Here is a 21024-nt window from a genome sequence, read left to right on the forward strand (position 1 = left end):
TGATCCAATTTGTTTGCGGTTGATTGAGATAACTAAGCAATGAAAGGAACATCGTGGAAGTTAAGGAAGAAGATGCTAATCTTGGGTTATGAATGTCACGTAATGTAATGTGACGGAAGACTCTGCGGGGACAAGGCAAGGGAAACCCGACAGACTCTGCAATCAAATGGGCCGACAGAGTGGGCCGGTCGGGCCTGATCCCGAGTTTTGAAAAGCATCAGATTTCCGGATGCGATTGACCGGGCCGGTATACACCTGAACGGGCCTTACCGGGCCATCCACCCGTTTCGATCCGGTGTAGCCGAACAAAACCCGAGCCCAGCTCGTTGCCTGCAACGAAGAGCTCGACTCGGCGTGAGGTTCAGCGGGTGAGGCAACGAAATCGGAGAAGATGATCGTCTGCGTCGCCGTCGTCGGCCATCAGGTACGCCTTCTCCTCTCGGGCGGTGCGTCCTCGAGTGATTCGTCTTCGATTTTCCAGCTCGCCTGGGTCTTATTGTTGTTTGCTTTTTGATTCGGGTGGCTTTTGTGATTCGATCGGGATCAGAACAACCCGTTGTACATACAGAGCTTCACGGAGGCGGATGATGCGCTCAAGCTTCACCACATAGTCCACTGCTCTCTCGATGTCATCGACGAGCGAGGTAGTGCGTAGTTCCCGTTACGTGCATCTGCGCACGTAGTTCGTTGCCTGAAACTTTGATCTGAGTCACTTCATTTGGCTAAAGTTGAGGACGTTTTCTTCTTTCTACTGTAATAGCAAGTTTATTATGATCCGGTTGATTTCAATTTTAGTGTCGATGCAGAAATTGCATTTGGCCTTTTGCTAGTGGTAGGGAGTGCGGAAATTTCTCATTGCAAGTTTAGGTCTTGGCACATCGTTTTATGGTTTTAAGGCTAATGTCGTGTTGCGGATTCCTTATTCGAGAATCTTATGTTATTGTGGTTGCTCTATTTGAGTCTGTTCAGTGAACAATCCGAAAAAATCAGGGCCGCTGCTGAATGAGACTTTTCTGGGCCTTCTTTATCCTACCGAAAACTACAAAGTGTAAGTGTTCTTTTTTTTTATTTGGTCATTAGGAACTTGTGCCAAACAGTCATGGTTTAGTGCCCTGTGATTTTGTGAGTGATTTTTTGCCTGATGCGGTCATTCTGCTTGCAGGTATGGCTATCTGACTAATACGAAGGTGAAATTTATCTTGGTCACTACAGATTTAGATGTCAAAGATGCCGATGTGAGAAATGTGAGTAGATTTAAGTGAATGCAATTGTTTGTGGTGTAGTTTTCTGAAATCTTCTGTGAACTTCTGCATTGGTATCTTTAAACAGTTGCATGTCGGCTGTTGATCCTTGGCTTTGCCATAAACTTTCCCTTGTCGCCGAGTAGAAAATGTATTCTGGAGGTGATTGTAATTAATAGAGGATTGAGTTTGGTGATAGTGAATCGGGGATCTTCTGAATATGGTGGTAAGTAGTAAACTTCGGAGTAAACATTCGATTATGGGGAACAGACTGGGGGGCACTCATATTGGGCCAATAACGTGAATTTCATGCTCGTTCTTGTTAGTAACTTACAACTCTCTTGAGGGTGTATTTCTGGACGATCCATCCACCCAGCTTTACCTCATGGTTTACTTGGTTTGGGGCTCTTGAGGATAGTGAGGTTATTTGATAAAGTAGAGTTTGCTCACTTGAGCAGGGATCCTGTCATTTGAAGAAAAAAATGGCAAGTAATTGAAGTAGTGTAAAGCGCAAGAAGCACCTTTTGAACTTCGATTCTAGAAAAAGGAATCGTGTGACATATGAAGATTGCGACACATGCGCTTCCTCTTCCTTTCTGTTTCCTTTCCTGCCCCTTGCAATATTTTGTAGAATAACCTACTTCCTTTGGGGGAGTGTACATATCATCTAAGGCTATACATGAGAGTATCTAGTGATCCTTGGATATGGAAGCACTATGAATGTTATGAGGTTTAGCTTTGCTTATGCATTACTAGTGCATAGCTGGTGTTGTAACTTAGTTATGATGATCTCTTCTGGCACATAACGAGAAGAGGCCATTACTATCTTGCAGTTACATAGCAATATGCAGATTATATCTTTAGGATGCTTGAGCTGGTATATTCTGCTCCTGCTGGTAGTTGTATCATCGTTGGCTGTGATTGAAATCTGTCTCACTGCTTTGTTTATGAACAGTTCTTCCGGAGGTTTCATGCAGTGATTGAAATCTGTCTCACTGCTTTGTTTATGAACAGTTCTTCCGGAGGTTTCATGCAGCATACGGGGATGCAGTTTCAAATCCGTTTCATGTACCAGGTAAGAAGATAACCTCCAGAACATTTGCAGAGAGTGTCAGTACCATTGTGAAGGCGTTTGGCTTAAGTTCAGCTGGCTGAAGCAACTTATCACTGAACGATACACTTTTTGTCCTCTTCCTTCTTGTTGCTGGAACTGCAATGGGTTGTGATATCTTACTTACAGTGGTGTACCATCTATTCATATAAACTAGTCTTATGGCCCGTGCTTTGCTCCGGAGAGAGAGAGACAATTTTCGATCGTAGTGCATACAAATTTAATATCGTAGGATGTAAAGCAAATACGAAAAAAGTGAAGATCATATTGGCGTGAAGAAAATAAGTGGTTATTATTTTGGAGATAGATAAATTAAAGGAGTTCAGCGCAAGATTTGTTGTCGCTTCACGTGATTAATGAGGTGCAAGTAATGCACAACAATGTACAAAAAATTATTTGTCATTAGATTATGGGATCAAATGTTATTTGTTCTAAAAATAAGCAATGTTGTACTCAAATAATTCATTTGTTTATTATGGTCCATGAACTTTGGGTTAATATTGAATTTAGCCCTTAGAATATACGAAAATATCTGTTTTTTTTTTATTAATTCAAGGTAATGGAATTTGCTGATTAGGGTTTTGATCCAGTAAAGTTTGTATGGCGGATAAAAAATTAACGTTACACGTAGATTATTCACACAAAATATTCAACTTAAATCAAAATATAATAATTTACGTTATCAAAAAATATGGATAATTATTTTTTCAAATGGAATAAATTAAAAGGATTACTACTTTATTTTAAGTTAAATATCTTACGTGAATAATACATTTGTAGCTTTTTTGTTCTTGCTCACCTTTCAAAAGTAGTATGTCGAAAGACAAATATGCAAATTACGTTAATTTGAATTAATGGAAGAAGGGATATTTTCATATAGTTTAGGGACTAAATTCAATATTTACCAAAAGTTCATGGACTATAATGAACAAATGAAAAGTTCGGGGACAACATTTCATATTGGGTTAACATTTAAAGATCATTTAATTCTCATCATCCTTTATATTTTAAGGTTAACTTTTTACTGTTTCGGCCTTATACTTATGATGTCAAGTTTTCATCGAGACGATCGGCGTATCTTTTTACTGAGCTAAAATTCACATTCGTGCACTTTCATTTGCGGATTGAAAAGGCAAACATGACCTTATGGAGAGTATTTTTCTCCTTAGGAATTGAATAAAAATATCAAATAGTACAGATCGATGACTTAATCCCCTAATTTTTATCTCATCCTCCTAATCTCAAACTTTTCTGTGATCTTCTAAATCCGATTGTTCAGCAGAACCGGGCATGGTAATTCCCTGATGGTGATGCTTGTTGTAAGTGCTAAATAGGATAGCTAGATAGGAAGGAATTGATCTGACTCTCGGCGATAGAATTCTCCCCAAAGAAGTCTGAAAAATGTAACATTTATCTCGAAAGAAGCAAATTCAACCACTCACATATCTGAAATCGCTGCCTTAAAGAGGAAAAGATTTTCTTGCAGTCAAAATGAAATTGTAGTTCATGCATTCATCATCCTCACTTTACATGCACAGACACAAACGTTCCCTTATTTTCCTTTGCATGGGAAGAAGATAAACACTCGCTATGTAACCTGAAAAGGCAATAGCAATATATGCCACTAAGGTCTGAATTCAAGGAGTTCTTAGCATCCCGCAATCGTAGCTCCCTATTCTCGGCAGCTGACCCGCCAGGAACCCCGCCAGTACTTTATCCCTCAAGAAGTTCAATATCTTACCATTGCTTTGTAGCATGTACCCCGCCATATAAGCTGCAGTTATGAGCTGAAACGCTCTCCATCTTCTCTCTTTGGCATAATTGCGCAAACCCATCTCAATCCTCTTGTACTCCTGCTCCTCTTCTATACCCTTTGCTTCACTTCTCATGACTTGCCTATCTCTCAAGGCTTCACCCAGGCATCTTGCTAAGACGATGCCATCTTCTAGGGCCGCACAGCCTCCTTGGGCAATATCTGGTGTCATGGGGTGGAATGCATCTCCAGCTACACAAACATTGCTTTTGCTTATGTTTCCCCATAAAATCTCCCATGCATGTCTAAATCTCAGTGGAGATAACACCATGTTATCCAAATCCGTGTCATCTATAACAGCTTTTATGTTGTCGGCGACTTTTCCGAGCTTGCTTAGCACAAATTGCTTTATCTTAGGCGGATTGTCTATGATCTCCTCATCTACATCAAGGAAAATGGCAGAATTGCTTGAACAAAACATGCATACCAGTCGAAAAGGATTTAATATATGTCGAGGCCATTGGAGAAAAAAAGAAGAAGATGAAGATTTGATCTTCAAAGGAAAAACTGCATATTGAAACTCACTGTGGCTGGAAGGAGAAAAACTGAAGAACCAGTATATAGTCTTATCATCGCAAGGAATGACACCATATCTAACTCCTTCGCCCATGAACTGGAAAATTTTGGGCTCAAGATCATGACCATTTTCATAATATACAAAGGCCCTAATGCCGAATCGGCCAACAAAAGCAGGCATCTTGAAGCCTAACGATTTGGCCACAGCGGAGTTCACTCCATCGCACCCAATCAACAGCTAGCATGAACAAACAGAGCATAAGCATAACAATCAGTCGTAACCATATACAACCTCAAGCTTCGAAACACGAGCAGTCGATAAAAGGTGGGTGCTTCTCTCAAGCATTAATTCTAATTGTCATTGTAAGCAAATTTTCGTAATCATTGGTCGATTACAAATTGATACCTTTGCCTTGAGAATAGAACCATCAGAAAGATGAATAAGCTTGAGGTAACCTGATTCCTCGATTGAAACCACCTTGGAAGAAAATTTAATAGTGCCACTTGGAAGTTCTTTCTCAAGAGTCTCCAACAAGATCTTCCTCTGCACACAACGGAATTCATGGTCTCTCCTGCAATACACAGACCAGATTACATAAGGAAATGAAATAATGTTCTTCTTTCCACAAAAGATACAAAGAGTACATCTGCTAAATTGACTGGCTGATTTCAAATATAAACGGCTTAACTGCGGCCCCATCGCACTTAATGGTATCTCTGCTGTACGAAGTCCAGAAATTGTGGAAGAGGTCATCACCCTACAACCAAAATCTCTAACATGTCAATTAAAACAACGGGCACAGATATATGAATAACAAAAGAACTTTATGGTACCTTCGTCCCATATAAGTCATCACTTCATCACCTCTTCTTTTTGCCGGTTTGGGTGCAGCGCATATCTCGCTATTGAATCTATTAAAATTGACTGCAACAAGTCTTCCACATTGTTACAGCCAGAGAAGGGGAGTTTCTTAGTTACCTGAGAAGTCGGTTGTGCCGCCGACGGAGTGATTCGCCAACCCCCACTGCGTCCAAAGCTTTCCAACCATTTGTCCATATTCCCAGCGCAAACCCTGTGGTCCTCAAATGGTCATGCGACTCCAAAACCAAGCTTCTTATGCCCAGCCTGCAACACACAGCATTCTTAGTAAGTGACACAAATAAACAAACACGTAGAGGGCGTAAAAGATGAGTAAGAAACTTCTGAGCGAAATACTCCTAGTCGCTTCAAGTACAAAACCTATGAAGTCCTAAAGCTGTGGCAAGTCCTGCTATGCCAGCTCCAACGATCACTATGTCCTCAACTGCTTCCATGACACTGGCTGACTGGAGACGAATGTCTCGAGCTGATGGTAGTGGGGTTCCACTTCAGACAGCAACATAAAGCATATATAGGTAAGAGGGACAAAGATGATTCACCAGTAAATTAAGCAAGATATGATGCCCAAGAAATGAATTGCATCAAAAGACAAACAAAGAGTGAATACCAATATGATTAAGCAAGCCATTAACTACAAAAAAAAACACAACTTGAAGCGATAAGGTATGATGGGTCCAATTACGCGTGCGCGTGCGTCAATCCGATTATGGGATAAGCTATTTTAATGCATCAAGTGGACAGCTCTCACAACAAGCCCGACCAAGCCAAGGGTCTCCTCCAAAGATGCGGCATCATGAAAGCAAAAGCGGTCCTTGCCTTCCAAGTGCAAGCATTCGAGAGGAACTTCTCCAGAAGATTTCTGCAGCCCCATTGGCCTTCCATACTTGCAGAAGCCAAAGTAAATTCAGCTTGGACTTTGCACCTTACTTGAGCAGAAAAGCGACATTTAAAGAACAAAAGAGAGCGAATTCGGAGGTATTGGTCTTCTTCTATTTACGAGCGCACGTGTGTTCCTCGTGTGGTTTCAAATTTGTACATTCCAATTATTGTTTTCATATATTTTGCCTTGCTTTTCATTTAGCGTTCTCATGTAATGGCGTGGGGTTCTTGTCCAGACGAAGTGTGTCGTTCTTTTTTATTTGACACTAACTTTAATATATTTCAAGGATCATCACACAAATGGTGCCTAAATTTTAGCTCAATGTGCAACGTCATTCTCGAGTTTTTAATTTGTTCAATGTGATTCCTAAACTTTACTTCACTATGCAATGTCATCAATGTACTTTTCATTTGTTTACTGTAGTCTATGAGATTTTGGTAAATGCTCAATCTAGTCTTTCGACTATGTGAAGACATCCAATATCGTTTTTTTTTTTTCATTATTTCAAATTAACAAAACTTATCGCATTGGCTTTCGATTCGGTAAGATTGAACGGCGGATGAAAAAATAAAGTTAAACGTAAGATATTTAGCTGAAGTCATGATATAATAACACACGCCATCAAGTTACATGGATAATCATCTTTCCAAATAGAATTAACAAAAAAAAAAAAAGACAGTTAAAAGGTATTGTTATACTTGAATTTGAGTTGTACCCACGTGTAACTTTTCTTTGTTCACCGTTTAAAAGTGCCATATTGGAAGCCAAATCACTCAGTTCCATTAATTTGAATTAATATAAAGATAATATTGAATACTTTTATATAATTCAGGGATTAAATTGAATATATACTAAAAGTTCATAAACTATATCAAACGCGTATCAAAAGTTCATAAATTCAGATACCGTTGATATTATTATCCCTATGTTTTAAACATAACCTTTTAGCTCTTTGTCTTACAGTTGTTTCGGCTTTATGGCGTCAATTTTCTCCTAGACACCGCGTGGCATCTATTTTTTTCGGTCTAACACGTGGCATCTCTTTGTTGAGCTAAAAATTACAATTATTTCCTTTCATTTGCGAATGGAAAAGACAAACATGACCTAAGTATCTTTCTCATTAAGAATGCAATAAAGAAACAAGAAATATGACGATCGTTGAGTAGACCTGGTACTCGTTTTAAGTGCTCAATAAGATACTCAACATATATATTTCCAAAGAAGCAGATTCCATCACTCCCATACGAGGACAAGATTCCCCGACAGTCAAAGTGACATTGTAGTTCATGCATTCATCATGTAACATGAAAATGCTACAGCAAATTAATGGGAAGAAGACACAAACATTTCCTTATTTTCCCTCTACATGAGAAGAAGAGGAACGAGGAAAATTTGAAAACACCATGTAACCTGAAAATGCAACAGCAACATATGGGGGGGACCAAGGTCTATATACGAGGATTTCTTAGCTTCCTGCAATTGTAGCTCATTAATCTCAGTCGCTGCCTGGCCGCTAACTCGGCCAGTACTGTATTCCTCGAGAAGTTCAATACCTTGCCATTGCTTTGTTGGATGGATCGCACCATATAAGATGTACTTACCAGCTCAAATGCTCTCCATCTTCTCTCTTTGGCATAATTCCGCAAACCCTTCTCAATCCTCTTGAGCTTATCCTCCTCTTCTATACCCTTTCCTTCAATTCTCACAGCTTGCCTATCTCTCAAGGCTTCGCTAAGGCATCTTGCTAAGACGACGCCGTCTTCTAGGGCCGCGCAGCCTCCTTGGGCAATATCTGGTGTCGTGGGGTGCAATGCATCTCCAGCTACACAAACATTGCTTTTGCATATGTTCCCCCATAAAATCTCCCACGGGGTGTCTAAATCTCGGTCGAGATAACATCATGTTGTCCGGTTCCGTGTCATCTATAACAGCTTTTATGTTGTCGGCGACGTTTCCGAGCTTGCTTAGCACAAATTGCTTCATCTTAGCCGGATTACCTATAATCTCTTCATCTACATCAAGGAAAATGGCACAAGTGCTTGAACAAAATATGCATATCGAAAAGGATTTAATATATGTCGAGGCCGGTTCGTATCAGAGAAAACAAAGGATGAAGATTTGAGATAAGAACTGCATATTTGAAACTCACCCTGGCTGGAAGGAGAAGAACCAAAGAACCAGTATATTGTCTTATCATCGCAAGGAATGACACCATATCTGACTCCACCACCCACGAACAGGTAAAACTTGGGCTCAAGACCATGACCATTTTCGTAATAAACACAACCTCTGATGCCGAATCGGCCAGCAAAAGCAGGCTTGAAGCTTAACGATTTGGCCACTGCGGAGTTCACTCCATCACACCCAATCAACACCTAGCATGTACAAACAGAGTATATGCATAAAGATTAGTTAAAACCATAATACAACCTCAAGTTTCGAAACCCAAGAGAAGTTTTCAGTAGAGAAAAGTTGCTCCTCTCGAGCATTAATTCTAACTGTCATACTAAGCAAATTTTACTAATCAATGGCAGGTTACAATGTGGTACCTTTGCCTTGAGAACAGAACCATCAGAAAGATGAATAAGCTTGAGGTAACCTGATTCCTCGATTGAAACCACCTTGGAAGAAAATCTAATAGTGCCACTTGGAAGTTCTTTCTCAAGAGTTGCCAACAAGATCTTCCTCTGCACACCACGAAATTCGTTGTCTCTCCTGCAATACACAGAGACCAGATTACATAAGGAAATAGAGTGTGTTCTTCTTTCCGGAAAAGATACAAGGAGAACATCCGGTGAATTGACTGGCCAATTTCGAATATAAGCGACTTAACTGCAGCCCCACGGCACTCAATGGTATCTCTGCTATACAAAGTCCAGAAATTGTGGAAGAGGTCATTACCCTGCAACCAAAACCTCTAACACGTCAACTAAAATAACAGGCGCAGAGATATGAAAAAAAGAACTTTATGGTACCAATTTCAAATAAACGTCTTCCACATTGCTACTACTCGAGAAGGGAGTTTATTAGTCACCTGAGAAGTCGATTGTGCTGCCGACGGAACGATTCGCCAACTCCCAGTGCGTCCAAGGCTGTCCAACCGTTCGTCCATATTCCTAACGCAAACCCTGTGGTCCTCAAATGGTCATGCGACTCCAAAACCAGGCTCCTTATGCCTAGCCTGCAACACACAGCATTACCAATAATAGAGACAATTAAACAAACACGTAGAGGGTAACTACTCTCAGTGGCTTCAAGTACAAACCTATGAAGTCCCAAACTGTGGCAAGTCCTGATATGCCAGCTCCGACAATGACTATGTCCTCAGCCGCTTTCATGACAGTCTGACTGGAGATTGATGTCTTGTGCCTGAAAAGTGTTGGAAGTGCTATTGCAGCGAAAGTGGATCTTGACCTTTGTAATTGAACCGGGAGCTATAGAAATTGATAGAGAAATAAAACAAGCACTAATGAAAGGACACGATAAGATTCGATTCGAATGTCGAAACTTACATATGCGGGAAAAGCTAATAATAATTCATTAATAATCGGAGAATTACAGAGTTTATAGTCACTCACACTCAAGTGTTTCCCAACACCAGATTATACCCAATAACCATGGTATTTAACTACTCAACTCGACGGGTTCAACTCTAAGCACAAGTCTCTCCGAGCTCTAGACTCTCTTTGTCTCTTGAGCTCTTTCTGAACTTTGCCACCACCTTCACTTTTATAGGAGGAGAGAGGAACTTTATGACAAAAGGAAGGTCAAGCATGCGCCCGTAATCTTTGAAAACAATCCGAACCGGCGTCCGGTTTCAATGTCTTGTCCATGTGGATGAGTGAAGCAAAATGGACGTTGCTCCTGACATGCACCAACGAAGGAAGAGAGTAAAAGTCCAAGAGTGCATGCTTCCCTTCATTAACAATTCACATATATATATATATAGGGCAACAAAGGATGACGAAAAAATGATGACGTTCGGCGCCCACATACGTGCATGCATTCACGATGAAGAGGAAAAATGGACGTGGAGACTGTTAGAGAAATGTGTATATTTAGGAGATTGTGTATATTTCTTTGATTCATTGTGTATTGATTATAATTGACATTTTGCTAGGTTTTAGCTATTTTATGAAGCCTGTAAATACGCTCATGTACTCTTCACTTCAAAATAGATAGAATGTTATATTTCTCTGTTACTATTGTTCTCAACTTGGTATTGGAGCCATTATTGTCTTAAAAGCGGTTCCTTTGGAGTCGGTGGCTGTGCAATGTTCTGACGGGGGGAACGGTGTTCATTTTTTGCCGAACCCGCCGATCTTGAGCACGTTGTTACGATTAATTTGGTTGCTTGTTTCCACAAAACCAACCCACCCACCTGTCTCTCCCCCCGCAGAACAGACAATTATCAAAATTTCGCTGCCACCCACCGGCGTACGCACTCCCAAGCGCTGCCCTCCGTCACTGCAAGGAAGGGTCACGAGCCTCTAGGAGAGCCAACCTCGTTTGGTGTTGCTCCGGCACCACCTACCTTTTCGGCCGACGGCGAGTCCAATCTAGAAATAGCCGTCGCACTCAATACACGCGCCGCTTATATATCTCACTGTTACTCGAGATGACATTGCTTATGTTATTCGTGTTGTTAGTCAATGCATGATTGCTCCTCGTACAACTCACTTTGCTACGGTTCTTCGAATTCTTAGCTACATTGAGGGTACTTTATTTCACGGCCTTCATTTTTCTGCTAAATCTACATTTGAGTTGACAGCTTATTATGACGTTAATTGAATTGGTGACTCTCAAGATCGTTGCTCTGCTATGGGTTACTGTTTCTTTTTGGGCACCTCATTTACCTCATGGCATAGCAAGAAGTAGACAACTATCGCTTGCTCTAATACAGAAGTAAAATATCGAGCTCTTACTAATATCACATCAGAGTTACTATGATTATGATGGCTACTAAAAGAAATGGGAGTATGTCAACACAGTGAAACAGTCATTCATTGCGGCAACCGAAGTGCTATTCAAATAGCACATAATGATACCTTCCACGTGAACCAAGCATATTGAAATAGACTGTCACTTCATTCGATGTCACACTTTTCATGGCACTGTTCGACTTGTTCCACTTCATCCCATCCACCTAGGCATTTTCAGGTTCTTTTCTCCTAACTCAAGTTGATATCTTATAGATCACCTTGAGTTTGAGGGACCTATTAGAGATATAGATATATTTATGAGATTTTGTATATTTCTCTAGTTGATTGTGCATTGATTCTGATTGATAATTTGCTTGGTTTTAGCTATCCTTTAAAGCCTATAAATAGGTTCATGTACCCTTTATTGGAAAATAGATAGAATCTTATATTTCTCTGTCACTATTGTTCTCAACTGAGACATGCCATAAATCCAGGTGCAGAAGACTTACGTGCAGCCAAAGGAACAGTGCCATTTCTTTGGTCTTCTCATGCAGCGCATTTAATTCCTCACGTATTTGATAAATAGCGGATTGGATTTCGTATACGTGCTCAAATTCGAGACATGATTTAACAAAAAATTATCTGCGACAGGGGTTTCAAATGGTAATTCCACTCCAGCCAGAAACATAAAGCACATAAAGGTAAGGGGCGAAGACGATTTATCGGGGGTGACCAGTAAATTATGCAAGATACGACGCCCAAGAAAAGGTGCTGCATGCAAGGACAAACAAAAAGTGAACGCCAACACGATTACCAAAAAAAAAAAAAAAAAGAGACACAAATTGAAGCGAAAAGGGTTCAATTATTGTATTGAGCAGGAAAGTGACATTCAAAAGAACAAACGAGATATAGTCCTCCTTACACTTCCAGCAAAATAAGCACAACATCTAAGTCTGGTCCCTTTTTTTTTTTTTCAAGTTCTAAGCATGAAAATATTTAATTAAAGAGGCAAATAAAGTTAGAAAGACTTAAAATTAAAATCTCATATTATTGAAATACACATTTGAGTTGTGTTAAAAAAATTTCACATCGATGAATTGGTGCGTATAGAGCAGTTAATATATCACCGATGGCTCATAACTCGTTGACCTAAACATTGATTGAAGATAAATCTAACCGAATATGTTAACAGGCTCGAATTTGAACTTTTTCTTAGCGATATCCTCCATGTGAATGTAGTCGAAAGCCTGCGCATCAAAGGATGAAACAGCCCCCATGCTTTCGATTTAGTAGTCTCAACAATTTCACTACCTGCCTCGTATACAACTCCTCGAATATATTTTCACAAGATGTTGTTCCAGAGTACTCACAGGACAAAGTGAAGAAACTGTTCCCTTCCTTTGAGGACACAATGAAATTTTACTCGATCATTCTCCTCACATGAAAAGCGATGTTCTGCAGTAAAGAAATGCATGTCGCCTAAATGAAGACAACGATGGCACGTTGTCATTCCTTAAAATCCCAGAAACCGTACATAAAAGTGCCCTTATTAGTCCCTCGCTTCACAAGATCTTTTGCTGTAAGCTCCAATTACATGGGATGTCTCCGCATAGACAGGAACCCCTTCTCTGATGCTTGAGATGCGAAGCAAACCAATCACAACTTAACCATCTACCCTTACATATAAATGCCCGCACACAACACATTGATAAGTAAACAAACAGGATGAGTCAAGAAGCGCTCAGCTTCCCGCAATCGAAACTCGCCATCTTCAGCAGCTGCCCGGCCAAGAAGGCGGTCAGTACTCTGTCCCTCAAGAAGTTCAATACCTTGCCCTTGCTCTGTTGGATGTATCCCACCATGTAAGATGTGCTTATGAGCCCAAATGCTCTCCATCTTCTCTCTTTGGCATAACTCTGCAAGCCCATCTCAATCCTCCTGTGCTCTTCTTCACTGCTCATGCCTTGCCTGTCCCTCAAGGCTTTGCCTAGGCATCTCGCTAGAACGACGCCATCTTCTAGAGCTGAACAGCCTCCCTGGCCAACATCTGGGGTCATCGGGTGGAATGCGTCTCCGGCTACACAGACATTGGTTTTGCTTATGTTTCCCCATAGAATCTCCCATGGGGGTCGAAATCTCAGCGGTGACAGTATAATGTTATGCAGTTCTGTTTTCTCAATAACAGCTCTCACATTGTCCGGTACTTTTCCAAGCTTGCCCAGCACGAATTGCTTCATCTTGGCCGGACTCTCTTCCATCTCTTCATCTGCATTCAGCAAAGTGACATTGTTTGCTTGTAGATAATATGAAAAGCAGAGAATTTAATTGTTGCCAAAAGCCAACTCATACCGAATCAAGTACAGAAACTTACGCTTGCTAGAAGAAGAAAAAGTGAAGAACCAAGAAACAGTCTTGTCATCGCAAGGGATGACACCATATCTAACTCCTTCACCAAAGTACTGGAAGAATTTAGGCTCGAAACTGTGACCGTGCTCGTAATATGCGCAGCCCCTGAAGGCAGATCGGCCAGCAAAAGCAGGCTTCTTGAAGCCCAGCCATTTTGCCACTGCTGAGTTCACTCCATCACACCCAATTAAGACCTAGCATTTTGACATAGAGCATAAGCATAAAGATACGTTAAACCATAGATATCCTGTTCAGACAAGCAGGTAAATTTTGCATAGACAAAGGGGCTTCTATCGAGCATAAAGTATCTCTCCCGCACTCTAAGCCAGTTTTCCTAATTGATGGTTATTATGTGATGCAATACCTTCGCCTTGAGAAGTGACCCATCAGAAAGCTGGACCAGCTTAAGGTAGCTGGATTCCTCGATCGACACAACCTTAGACAAATACCTTATAGTGCCGCTAGGAAGTTCATTCGCAAGAGTTTCCAACAAGGTTCTCCTCTGCAAGCAACGGACTTCATTGTCTCGTCTGCAATAGACGCACGAAGTTAAATTGGTATGTCATGCATAACAAAGGAAATTAGGAATCCATTGAAGTTTGCACAAGAAATGAGAGGAATGGATCTGGTTTATTTGAAAGGCCAATTTTGCATGCAATTTTAAGCCCCGTAGATTTTCACGAATTTAAATGACTTAACTGTGTCTCTGTGGCATCAAATTGTCTCTCAGCTGTAGAAAGTCCAGAAATTGTGGAAGTGGCCTGCAACCTGAAGCAGAACCTCTCAGATATCAATTCAAATCAGGCACAAAGCCATGACAACAAGAACTAGCTTTTGAATTAACATCATGGCAAATATCTTTTCCATCTAGTGTTGATGGATCTATGTTGCATCTCAGATGTCATGCAAAGGTGCTCTCTCAAAATCAGGATGTGTCTAATCCCTCTCCTATTGCATTCCTTCTTGAAAACCCCAACAAATGGCGAACTCTCTAGATGAAAACAACACCGTCCACGGACACTTGTACTTCTGGGAACACAATGCTTGGAAATCATTCTCGACGATAACAAGCTCAAATTCTAATGGACGATCAGTATAAACCATTCCATCATCATGTGAGAATGTTTCTCCATGATCATTCCAAATTAGAATGACGTGTCCGCCCTTACCCTCGATGAAATTGGAATTATCAAAACAATAGGTGGTCAAGTAAACCGGTAGGCCTAGCTAATCACTAGAAAAGCTCATGTCTTTGTTTGTGGGCTGAATTTTGTGTAGCACTATACATTCAAATTGCAATTGGAATGATCAAATCACAGTAGTCCTAAGAATTAGCCACAGCAAATGGAGGAGGATTTCCATCAGTTACCCAAAAAGTTGGCTGTGCTGTGGGCGGAGCGGTTCGCCGATCCCGACCGCGTCCAAGGCCCGCCAAGCATTTGTCCATGTTGTAAAGGCGAATCCTGTGTTTCTCAACCCATGAGACGACTCCAGAACCAAGCTTCTAATGCCAAGCCTGCAACACACAAAATATTATCAGCACCCACTCGAATATCAGACACATACGAACAAACATAAGGCGGGTGAGAATGAGAACAGAGCAGAAGAAGAAAATTTCAGAGAACAACTCATTTCAAGTTGTAGCTGCTCCAATTCCAGTACAATCACCTGTGAAGTCCTAAGGCTGTAGTGAGGCCTGCTATTCCAGCACCAACAATCACTATGTCTTCGACTGCTTCCATGAAACAACAGCTTGATCTCTCTCTCTCCCTGTGTCTCTCTCTCTCGGGTGAGGTCTCTTATAAAGAAAGATAAGAGAGGCAAAGGCAGCGAAGACAACCTGTAGAAAGATGATGACTGCATGCAACGACAAATAGGACAGTGATGACGTAAGTCACTACGTATATTTGGTCTGGCAAATAGTAACTAGTGAATGTCGAAATGTGTGCGCTGTGTCCGTAGCACTTGTTCTTCATCTATTAGTTACCTGAGAAGTCGGTTGTGCTGCCGACGGAGCGATTCGCCAACCCCCACTGCGTCCAAGGCTTTCCAACCATTTGTCCATATTCCCAGCGCAAACCCCGTGGTCCTCAAATGGTCATGCGACTCCAAAACCAAGCTTCTTATGCCTAGCCTGCAACACACAGCATTCTTAGTTAGAGAGGCAAATAAACAAACACGTAGAGGCCGTAAAAGATGAGTAAGAAACTTCCGAGCGAACTACTCCTAGTTTTGACCAAAAAAAAAAAAAAAATTACTCCTAGTTGCTTCAAGTCCAAAACCTATGAAGTCCTAAAGCTGTGGCAAGTCCTGCTATGCCAGCTCCAACGATCACTATGTACTCAACTGCTTCCATGACACTGTCTGACTGGAGACTAATGTCTCGTGCTGATGGTAGTGGGGTTCCACTTCAGACAGCAACATAAAGCATATATAGGTAAGAGGGACAAAGATGATTCACCAGTAAATTAAGCAAGATATGATGCCCAAGAAATGAATTGCATGCAAAGACAAACAATGAGTGAATACCAATATGATTAGGCAAGCCATTAACTACAAAAAAAAAACACAACTTGAAGCGATAAGGTATGATGGATCCAATTACGTGTGCGCGTGCGTCAGTCCGATTATGGGATAAGCTATTTTAGTGCATCAAGTGGACAGCTCTCACAACAAGCCCGACCAAGCCAAGGGTCTCCTCCAAAGATGCGGCATCATGAAAGCAAAAGAGGTCCTTGCCTTCCAAGTGCAAGCATTCGAGAGGAACTTCTCCAAAAGCTTTCTGCAGCCCCATTGGCCTTCCCTACTTGCAGAAGCCAAAGTAAATTCAGCTTGGACTTTGCACCTTACTCGAGCAGCAAAGCGACATTCAAAGAACAAAAGAGAGCGAATTCGGAGGTATTGGTCTTCTTCTATTTACGAGCGCATGTGCGTTCCTCGTGTGGTTTCGGAATTTGTACGTTCCAAGTATTGTTTTCATATATTTTGCCTTGCTTTTCATTTAGCGTTCTCATGTAATGGGTGGCGTTCTTGTCCAGATGAAGTGTGTCGTTCTTTGTTATTCGACATTAACTTTATATATTTCGGGATGATCACACAAGTTGCTCATGAACTTTAGTTCAATGTGCAACGTTGTCTCCGAGTTTTTAATTTATTTATTGTGATCCATGAACGTTAGTTTATTGTGCAATGTCGTCCACGTACTTTTAATTATTTATTGTGATCTATGAGCTTTTGGTAAATGCTCAATCTAGTCTCTCAACTATGTGAAGACATCCAGTATCGTTTTTTCATTATTTCAAGTTAACAAAATTTATCGTTTTGGCTTTCAATTCGGCAAGATTGGACGGCATATGAAAAAATAATGTTAAACGTAAGATATTTAACTGAAGTCATGATATAATAACACACGTCATCAAGTTACATGGATAGTCATCTTGCCAAATTGAAAAAAAAAATTAGACTGATTAAAAGTGTTATTATACTTTAATTTGAGTTGAATACCATATGTGGATAATCCACATGTAACTTTTCTTTTGTTCGCCATTTAAAAGTATCATATCGGAAGTCAAATCATCAAGTTCCGTTAATTTGAATTAACATAAGGATAATATTGAATATTTTCATATAATTCTGGGACTAAATGAAGATATACCAAAAGTTCCGGAACCATATCAAACACGTATCAAAACTTAACGGATGATATTGCACGTTGAACTAAAATTCAGGTACCATTAATATTATTATCCCTATGTTTTAAGCATAACCTTTTAGCTCTTTGTCTTATAGTTGTTTCGGCTTTATGGCGTCAATTTTCGCCTAGACACCACGTGGCATTCATTTATTGAGCTTAAAATTACAATTATTTCCTTTCGTTTGCGAATGGAAAAGACAAACATGACCTGAGTATCTTTCTCCTTAAGAATGCAATAAAGAAACAAGAAATATGATAATTGTCCGGCAAACCCGGTACTCGTTTTAAGTGCTCAATAAGATGCTCAACATATATATCTCCAAAGAAGCAGATTCAATCACTCCCATACGAGGACAAGATTCTGCTGCAGTCAAAGTGACATTGAAGCTCATGCATTCATCATGTAACCTGAAAATGCTACAGCAAATTAATGGGAAGAAGACACAAACAGTCCCTTATTTTCCCTCTACATGAGAAGAAGAGGAACGAGGAAAATTTGAAAACACCATGTAACCTGAAAATGCAACAGCAACATATGGGGGGGACCAAGGTCTATATACGAGGATTTGTTAGCTTCCAGCAATCGTAGCTCGCTAATCTCAGTCGCTGCCTGGCCGCTAACTCAGCCAGTACAGTATTCCTCGAGAAGTTCAATACCTTGCCATTGCTTTGTTGGATGGATCGCACCATATAAGCTGTACTTACCAGCTCAAATGCTCTCCATCTTCTCTCTTTGGCATAATTCCGCAAACCCATCTCAATCCTCTTGAGCTCATCCTCCTCTTCTATACCCTTTCCTTCAATTCTCACGGCTTGCCTATCTCTCAAGTTTTCGCCCAGGCATCTTGTTAAGACGACGCCATCTTCTAGGGCCGCGCAGCCTCCTTGGGCAATATCTGGTGTCATGGGGTGCAATGCATCTCCAGCTACACAAACATTGCTTTTGCATATGTTCCCCCATAAAATCTCCCACGGTTGTCTTAATCTCGGTCGAGATAACATCATGTTGTCCAGTTCCGTGTCATCTATAACAGCTTTTATGTTGTCTGCGACGTTTCCGAGCTTGCTTAGCACAAATTGCTTCATCTTAGCCGGATTACCTATAATCTCTTCATCTACATCAAGGAAAATGGCACAAGTGCTTGAACAAAATATGCATAACCAAAAGGATTTAATATATGTCGAGGCCGGTTCGTATCAGAGAAAACAAAGGATGAAGATTTGAGATAAGAATTGCATATTTGAAACTCACCCTGGCTGGAAGGAGAAGAACCGAAGAACCAGTATATTGTCTTATCATTGCAAGGACTGACACCATATGTGACTCCACCACCCCACGAACAGGTAAAACTTGGGCTCAAGACCATGACCATTTTCCTAATAAACACAACCTCTGATGCCAAATCGGCCAGCAAAAGCAAGCTTGAAGCCTAACGATTTGGCCACTGCGGAGTTCACTCCATCACACCCAATCAACAACTAGCATGAACAAACAGAGTAAAAGCATAAAGATCAGTTAAAACCATAATACAACCTCAAGTTTCGAAACCCAAGAGAAGTTTTCAGTAGAGAAAAGTTGCTCCTCTCGAGCATTAATTCTAACTGTCATACTAAGCAAATTTTACTAATCAATGGCAGGTTACAATGTGGTACCTTTGCCTTGAGAACAGAACATCAGAAAGATGAATAAGCTTGAGGTAACCTGATTCCTCGATCGAAACCACCTTGGAAGAAAATCTAATAGTGCCACTTGGAAGTTCTTTCTCAAGAGTCCCCAACAAGATCTTCCTCTGCACACCACGAAATTCGTGGTCTCTCCTGCAATACACAGAGAGCAGATTTCATAAGGAAATAGAGTATGTTCTTCTTTTCAGAAAAGATACAAGGAGAACATCCGGTAAATTGACTAGCCAATTTTGAATATAAGCGACTTAACTGCGGTCCCACGGCACTCAACGGTATCTCTGCTGTACAAAGTCCAGAAATTGTGGAAGAGGTCATTACCCTGCAACCAAAACCTCTAACATGTCAACTAAAATAACAGGCGCAGAGATATGAAAAACAAGAACTTTATGGTACCGTTTTCAAATAAACGTCTTCCACATTGCTACAGCTAGAGAAGAGAGTTTATTAGTCACCTGAGAAGTCGGTTGTGCTGCCGACGGAGCGATTCGCCAACCCCTAGTGCGTCCAAGGCTGTCCAACCGTTCGTCCATATTCCTAACGCAAACCCTGTGGTCCTCAAATGGTCATGGGACTCCAAAACCAGGCTCCTTATGCCTAGCCTGCAACACACAACATTACCAATAATAGAGACAATTAAGCAAACAAGTAGAGGGTAACTACTCTCAGTGGCTTCAAGTACAAACCTATAAAGTCCCAAAGCTGTGGCAAGTCCGGATATGCCAGATCCGACAATGACTATGTCCTCAGCTGCTTCCATGACAGTCTAACTGGAGATTGATGTCTCGTGCTTCAAAAGTGTTGGAAGTGCTATCGCAGCGAAAGAGGATCTTGACCTTTGTAATTGAACCGGGAGTTATAGAAATTGATAGAGAAATAAAACGAGCACCGATAAAAGGACACGATAAGATTCGATTCGAATGTCGAAACTTGCGTATACGGGGAAAGCTAATAATAATTCACTAATAATCAGAGAATTATAGAGTTTAGAGTCACTCACACTTAAGTGTTTCCCAACACCAGATTTTACCCAATAACCATGGTATTTAACTACTCAACTTGACGGGTTCAACTCTACGCACAAGTCTCTCCGAGCTCTAGACTCTCTTTTGTCTCTTGAGCTCTTTCTGAACTTTGCCACCACCTTCACTTTTATAGGAGGAGAGAGGAACTTTATGACAAAAGGAAGGTCAAGCATGCGCCCGTAATCTTTGAAAACAATCCGAACCGGCGTCCGGTTTCAATGTCTTGTCCATGTGGATGAGTGAAGCAAAATGGACGTTGCTCCTGACATGCATCAACGAATGAAGAGAGTAAAAGTCCAAGAGTGCATGCTTCCCCTCATTAACAATTCACAAACACACACATATATATATATAGGGCAACAAAGGATGACGAAAAAATGATGACGTTCGGCGCCCACATACGTGCATGCATTCACGATGAAGAGGAAAAATGGACGTGGAGACTGTTAGAGAAATGTGTATATTTAGGAGATTGTGTATATTTCTTTGATTGATTGTGTATTGATTATAATTGACATTTTGCCAAAAATAGCACCGCCAAACTCCGTTGCACTCAATACACGCGTCGCTTATATATCTCACTATTACTCGACATGACATTGCTTATGTTGTTCGTGTTGTTAGTCAATGCATGATTGTGCCTCGTACAACTCACTTTGCTGCGGTTCTTTGAATTCTTCGCTACATTAAGAGTACTTTATTTCATGGCCTTCATTTTTCTACTAAGTCTACATTGGAGTTGACAGCTTGTTTTGATGTTAATTGAATTGGTGACCCTCAAGATCGTCGCTTTATTATGGGTTATTGTTTCTTTTTGGGCACCTCATTTATCTCATAGCATAGCAAGAAGCAG

General features: G+C 40.8%; 3 protein-coding genes and 2 pseudogenes across 4 annotated transcripts; 1 reads left to right on the top strand and 4 right to left on the bottom strand.

Annotated features, from left to right (window-relative positions):
* The first annotated feature begins 285 nt into the window (after positions 1-285).
* On the top strand, positions 286-2478 carry LOC115735708 (trafficking protein particle complex subunit 2-like protein). Its single transcript, XM_030667097.2, has 5 exons — positions 286-424; positions 548-644; positions 970-1048; positions 1163-1244; positions 2256-2478. The coding sequence occupies exons 1-5, from the start codon at positions 392-394 to the stop codon at positions 2394-2396; spliced, it is 432 nt and encodes a 143-aa protein (XP_030522957.1). The 5' UTR covers positions 286-391; the 3' UTR covers positions 2397-2478.
* A 1292-nt stretch (positions 2479-3770) lies between these two features.
* Positions 3771-6021, bottom strand: LOC115735705 (monooxygenase 2-like). The gene is made up of 6 exons (XM_030667093.1): positions 5922-6021; positions 5661-5807; positions 5371-5439; positions 5088-5253; positions 4691-4919; positions 3771-4546 (listed from the first exon to the last, which is right to left on the bottom strand). The coding sequence occupies exons 1-6, from the start codon at positions 5993-5995 to the stop codon at positions 3990-3992; spliced, it is 1242 nt and encodes a 413-aa protein (XP_030522953.1). The 5' UTR covers positions 5996-6021; the 3' UTR covers positions 3771-3989.
* Positions 6022-7889: 1868 nt separating this feature from the next.
* LOC115735731 lies at positions 7890-9779 on the bottom strand (annotated as a pseudogene).
* Positions 9780-12916: 3137 nt separating this feature from the next.
* LOC115735710 (monooxygenase 2-like) lies at positions 12917-16140 on the bottom strand. 2 transcript variants are annotated; one of them, XM_048272174.1, is made up of 6 exons: positions 16052-16140; positions 15139-15285; positions 14469-14537; positions 14134-14299; positions 13735-13963; positions 12917-13629 (listed from the first exon to the last, which is right to left on the bottom strand). In XM_048272174.1, the coding sequence occupies exons 1-6, from the start codon at positions 16123-16125 to the stop codon at positions 13094-13096; spliced, it is 1221 nt and encodes a 406-aa protein (XP_048128131.1). In that variant the 5' UTR covers positions 16126-16140; the 3' UTR covers positions 12917-13093. The 2 variants fall into 2 exon arrangements, with proteins under 2 accessions (XP_048128131.1, XP_030522958.1); XM_030667098.2 differs by lacking the exon at positions 16052-16140 and adding an exon at positions 15438-15587.
* Positions 16141-18015: 1875 nt separating this feature from the next.
* On the bottom strand, positions 18016-19906 carry LOC115735730 (annotated as a pseudogene).
* Positions 19907-21024: the final 1118 nt, after the last annotated feature.

This window comes from Rhodamnia argentea, chromosome 11 (assembly GCF_020921035.1).
Source record: "Rhodamnia argentea isolate NSW1041297 chromosome 11, ASM2092103v1, whole genome shotgun sequence".
Taxonomy (NCBI): domain Eukaryota; kingdom Viridiplantae; phylum Streptophyta; class Magnoliopsida; order Myrtales; family Myrtaceae; genus Rhodamnia; species Rhodamnia argentea.